The 5,723-nt window shown below is 38.0% G+C and overlaps 1 protein-coding gene across 1 annotated transcript; it reads right to left on the bottom strand.

The window, feature by feature from the left end:
- On the bottom strand, positions 3,833-5,077 carry LOC107634759 (uncharacterized protein At3g17950). The gene is made up of 2 exons (XM_016338183.2): positions 4,617-5,077; positions 3,833-4,533 (listed from the first exon to the last, which is right to left on the bottom strand). The coding sequence occupies exons 1-2, from the start codon at positions 4,698-4,700 to the stop codon at positions 4,078-4,080; spliced, it is 540 nt and encodes a 179-aa protein (XP_016193669.1). The 5' UTR covers positions 4,701-5,077; the 3' UTR covers positions 3,833-4,077.

The following is a 5,723-nucleotide window of genomic DNA, read 5'->3' as shown; positions in this document are numbered from 1 at the left end:
TATTTGCTTGTGCTTGTGTAGTATTAGGGGTGAGCATGAGTTGGTTTGGTTCGAATTTATAGTAAAATTAGAATCTAACTTATCAAAATGTAATTGGTTTGGTTTGGTTTGGGTTTATATTTTTTTGTATATGTACTTGAACCAAACTAAACCGATTAAGAACGGATTGGTTCGATTTGGATAATTCGATATCCGATGACTTTGAAATTCATAAAAAAAATCAAATTTTTATCTTAAAAATTTAATAAGTATAATAAACATGTAACATCAATAGAAATAATTCAAACATGTTAAATATTAAATACATTAAAAAATAAACTCATTAAAATCCAAACATATTAATAGTGAAAATTTTTTGTCTAATAAAAAAGTCATATATATATTTTATTTTTTTTATTTAATTAATATATGATCGAGTTTGCGGGTTGGTTCGGGTTCTGCATCCCAAAATCAATACCTGAACCAATCACTAAAAAAAATTATCGATTTAGTTCGGGTTAGACCCGATTACCCATTAATTCTATAACTAATTTAATTAATTCGGTTCGGGTTCAACGGATAATCAGGTACCCGCTATCCGTGCTCACCCTTATGCATAATGGCTTGCATCAGATAAACAATGGAACCTACTAGCAAATAGCAGGCAATTACTCTACAGGTTAACCTTGAGTCAGGCAATTATTAATTTTATGTAAATATTACTTGCATATAAATTTTTATATATTTTTTTTCAAAGTAACCAATCCTATTTTTAGTCTAAATTCGTTACGTGCTAATTTAATCACATTTTTTAATAATTTAATTATCAATTTAATGTGAAAATACTTTGTGATACGGACATCATCTTTCGACAATAAAAATGATCAGTTCAGACACATAAATTCCAAATCAAATAACAACTATCATTCAATAAAAGTAACTTACATAATGATATGCACAGAGTTCATTAAGGATCTCGGCGTAATTCAAAAATATCACAATAGATTCTCACTTTATACGAAGAACCAAAATAACATACAAAAAGATTATCTATTCTTTACTTATTTTTTCTACCTCTTATCATATTATTAACTATTAAAACCCGCTTATAATTTGAGTGTTGGAATATTTTTTGCAAATATTTTTATACGTGGTGTTCAACTTAAGTCGACGTATAACTCCTCCAATCAAGCAACTCATCGATATTAGGAGTCGATATGAGCTCGGCTGATCATCAACAACCGAAATATTTGGTACTCACCATGGAGTCGAGTTATACTAACCCCATATTAAATTTCTTTTTCTGAAGCAAAAACTCCAAAAATTGTTGACAATAGAATTCTATAACCGACGCAGTTCGAACTGCTGACACAAAATGCAGAACTCCAAACGGAGCTTCAAAAAGTAACTGACTTACTAACCCAGCAACAAAATGGGAAGAAGGACAAGGGCGACCCCAAGAGCACAAACCCAAACGATGAACCCATGGTGGAAGTTCGTCCGGATGAGATAGTCCCTAAAAAAAAGACAATATCCAATCATTTTTCAGAACATATTATGCAATTTTAAATGTCGAAAAACTTTACACTGCCGACCGCTCTCAAGTCATACGAAGGACTCAGAGACCCTCACATCCACATTACTAATTTTTCAGGCGATGATGTTTTTTAATAGTGCTTATAACCCTATTTTTTGTCGTTCTTTTCCAATTTTTTTAGATGATATTGCTTTATATTGGTTTTCTAAGTTACCTGCAGGGTCTATTTCAAACTTTGAGGACTTGGCGGAGGCCTTTACTAGTCATTTCGTCGCGTCCAAAATATACGTACATAGATCAGACTATCTTAGCACCATCAAGCAAGGACAGCACGAAAGTCTCAAAGATCATATGACACGCTTTGCTAAGGCAACCATAGAGATCCCAGACCTTAACCCGGATGTACACTTGCACGCAATCAAAAACGGCCTTCGTCATGGTAAATTTCGAGAGACCATAGCAGTAACAAAGCTAAAGACGCTAGCCGAGTTCCGGGAGAAAGCTGCTGGACAAATGGAAATTGAAGAGTTTCGCGAGGCTCAGATAATAGACAAACAACAACCTCGGCACGATGAGGAGAAAACCACCAAAGCCTAAAACAACAAGGATGTTAAAAAATCAAGTTGAGTTGGTCTAATGGTTAGCTCACTAGTCCACTTAAGTAAGTGTTGGAGGCTTCAACATCTCATCATAAAGACATTGCCGAGTATATACAAGCGACAAAAACTCGACGTGCTTCCTTAAAGAACGATCAAGCTTGGGGCTATGATACGCTCATCATACCTCGACAACAGAAATGATAAGTTCGGGCATGTAAGCCCCAAGTCAAATAACAACCATGATTCAGTAAAAATAACTTACATAGCGCTATGTAGAAATTCGTCAAAGATCTCAACATAATTCAAAAATATCACAACAGACTTTCACTCTATATAAAGAACTAAAATAACATAGAGAAAGATTATTACGTCAAAATATTTTTTATAAATGTTTCTATACGTAGTGTTTGACTTAAACGGACGTATAATTCCTCATTTTCTCCAATCAAGCAACAAATCGATATTAGAAGTCGCTATAAACTCGGCTGATTACCAACAACCGGAACACCTTGTAAATTTTTTTCATTGTTATCTAACCAAAATTCAACTAGTGATTCTTTTACATGTTTAGTGGAGTATATTATCTAATTTGCAAAGGAAGAATGCCCACTATGAAAAAAGGTAGTATGTTCTTGTCATAATCTGAATCCCAATGAGCCACTGTCGACTCAAGAACTGCCTACTAGAGGGGGACCATAGAAGGATATCTGCCAGTTACAAATCATGAATCAACATTTAAGGGATAAGATGGTCGTCGCAAACTTGTCCATGGAGGTTGGTGATGGGTGCCGGACTCGATTTTGGGAGGATGTATGGTTACTTGGTGGATCTCTGAAGGATCGTTTTCCGAGGCTTTTCTCTGTTTCAAACCAATGTGGATCCGTTATAGGGGAGTGTGGGTTTTGGGATGGGTTTGAGTGGATTTGGAACTTCCAATGGAGGAGAGAGCTCTTCCAATGAGAGTTGGAACTCCTGAGTGCACTGCATGAGGTTTTGAGACCTGTGACATTAGTTCCAAACAGAGAGGACAGAGTGGTGTGGAAATATAATAGGCGAGGTATTTTTACAACTAACTCATTTGTGCATATGATGCATGAGGAACTGATCCCAGAGGAGGTAACTAGCTACAGCTTCACCAGGACTGTTTGGAAGGGGTTGGTTCCGCCTAGAGTAGAGCTGTTTGTATGGTTTGCTCTTATAGGAATAGTAAATACAAAGGACAGGTTGAGTCGGTTTGGAATCATCAGTCAAGAAAATGTTACTTGTGTTATTTGTAACAACGATGTGGAAGATGTATATCACTTGTGTCCTAGGATGTGTATTTGCTTGGCAGGTGTGGAGTGCTTGGATTTCAGCCTTTGGCCGACGATGGTCTTATCCGGGATCGATGAAAGAGCACTTTCTTAGTTGACAGAAGAACCGAGGAGAATGGATGAGCGTAACCACCGGTTGAGGTGCTTCTGCGCAATCGTTTGGAACCTATGGTTGGAAAGGAATAGGCGGATTTTTCAACACACAAGCAAAGGAGTCGAAGAAATTGTCAACATGTCCTCGAATAGTGCTAACGAGTGGAGCGGTGGAAATCCCTTTAGTTATTGATAGCTATGCCGGAGATGACATGGGGACGAATTTGGTTTGTTATATTTTTTGTTAAGTTTGTTTGTTTTTAGTGTGGATAACTTTGATTGCTCCACTGTTATTGTGTTGAGCTGTTTGCTTTCAAAAAAAAATTATTATTATTTGAACAAAAGTGAAAAGTAAAAGTTCTAAAAGGAAAAGCCGAACATTATTGCTTTATGCAGGTAAAGCACAGCCACATATACACAAATCGTAACATAGTAATGTACTAGTACAGTAGCTCATTGATTAAACAAACTACAAAACAATCCTAAGAAAAATGATCCATCCAAACCCCATCCTTTCGCTTGCGGAAAAAAAAAAAAGCTGTGGGGCTTGGTTGGTTTATCCCGCACCTCCGCTACAGATCCCGGTGAGCAAGACGGGGAATCTGCTACAAAGAGTCCCAGCCGTGGATGCTGCGTCGTCCACGACCGGCGGCGGAAGGACCCTGCCGTCGGCAAATAACCGTCGCCCATGGCTGGTATGCGAATTAATGACCATGCTCTCCAACTCGGCCGTTGTGCCGTAGAAGGCGCCGTCCCCGATGCGGCGTTCGACCTCGAGGAAGTCAGCGAGCGATGCCGGCTTGGCGAAACCGTCTCTGCAGAAGCGCCACCACCGTGCTTGTGGTTTCTTGGTCTTCTTTGAGGTGGGATCCGGATCCCTGATGGGGATAGTGGCAAAAGAAGCGGCGGCGGAATTAGGCTGAGAGGGGGCTCTGAAGGCAATTGTTGGGAAGCTGACCCCCATGAGAGTGCCCAGTGAGGTGCTTCTGTCGTGGAAGAATGATCCAGTTGACTGTCACACTCACAGCCCACAAATTATTATTAAATGACAAATGAAATTGATCTCTGAAGAAGTGAAAGTGATAAGAAGAATACCTCGGTGTCAAGATCAGAGGAGGAAACGGAAGAGTTGGTTGGTGAAGATGGTGCTGGCACCAAATCACCACCGGGGTTAAGCATCACTACTCTACTTCACTTGCTTGCTATTTCGAGCTTGTGGCTACCTGCTACCAAGAAAATGGAAAGGGGGAAAGAGAAAGAGATCAAATTAAAGAGGATTTCTCTCTCGCGCGCGCGTGTCGTTGCTAATTGCTACCCATCACATTCATGGATTCAAGGCCATGGGTTCGGTCATGGGTGTTCCGTCTTCCCATGAATATGATCATAATAATGTTCAACTTCCTGCCCCACCAACACCAAGACCACACCCTTTACAATCTCCTCCACTCTTGTTTATTAACTAACTCCCCTTTTAATTTGAATTTAAATCCTCTGAAACAAAAAAATTGGTAAAATAATAAAATAATTAACTTAAGAATGATTAACCCACCATCATATTATAATATTATATATCTGAAGTTGTGAACTCTATTCTTTTAATTTAAAAATGATTAATCATTCACTTTATATTTTGCCAATTCCTTGGTTTTTTTTTGTGACCGAAATAAATTAAACAAAGTCACCAAAAAAAAAGAAATAAATTAAACAAAGAAAAACAAAACAAATAAAATAAGGAACTTTATCGCCATCCTTACCATAGTATCTGCCACTGTTTGCATCTCTCATAATCAAACGAAAGTCAACCCACCAATTCCAATACATGATATATCTTATTTTGAGCACCAATGAATCAATAAACCCAAAACCATCTTGAGTAACAAGATATCCCCATCTTGGCTTTGAAAGAATTGGAAAGCTTTTCTATCAATTAATCAATTTCAAGTAGCACTAATATGCTTATAAGGGGATTTATGGCTCTACTACTTAGCAAAATCGAAATAATTAATAAGTAATTGCAAGAACAAAAAGAGTTGGTTCTACTTGTTTTTGGTCGTGAGCAGGTTCTAATTCAAGACCCAATAATAAAATTAACAAAGCCCAATACTAGCTCAAAACATAATAAAGGCCCATGTAGTGGGCTTAGGCCCCGTTTACTCACAAGCTAGGACGGTGGTTGACCCAAAACAAGAAGGGGATGACTCA

The sequence above is a fragment of the Arachis ipaensis genome, chromosome B03 (genome assembly GCF_000816755.2).
Source record: "Arachis ipaensis cultivar K30076 chromosome B03, Araip1.1, whole genome shotgun sequence".
In the NCBI taxonomy this organism is placed as follows: domain Eukaryota; kingdom Viridiplantae; phylum Streptophyta; class Magnoliopsida; order Fabales; family Fabaceae; genus Arachis; species Arachis ipaensis.
The sequence above is the reverse complement of the archived record's forward strand: the minus strand, read 5'-3'. Positions and strand labels throughout refer to the sequence as shown.

Excerpts from the sequence above, each read along its gene's own strand:
- LOC107634759 (XM_016338183.2), bottom strand. The coding sequence starts at position 4,700 with ATGCTTAACCCCGGTGGTGATTTGGTGCCAGCACCATCTTCACCAACC. Across the intron at positions 4,534-4,616 it reads CCTCTGATCTTGACACCGAG|TCAACTGGATCATTCTTCCA; the intron begins GTATTCTTCTTA and ends TGAGTGTGACAG.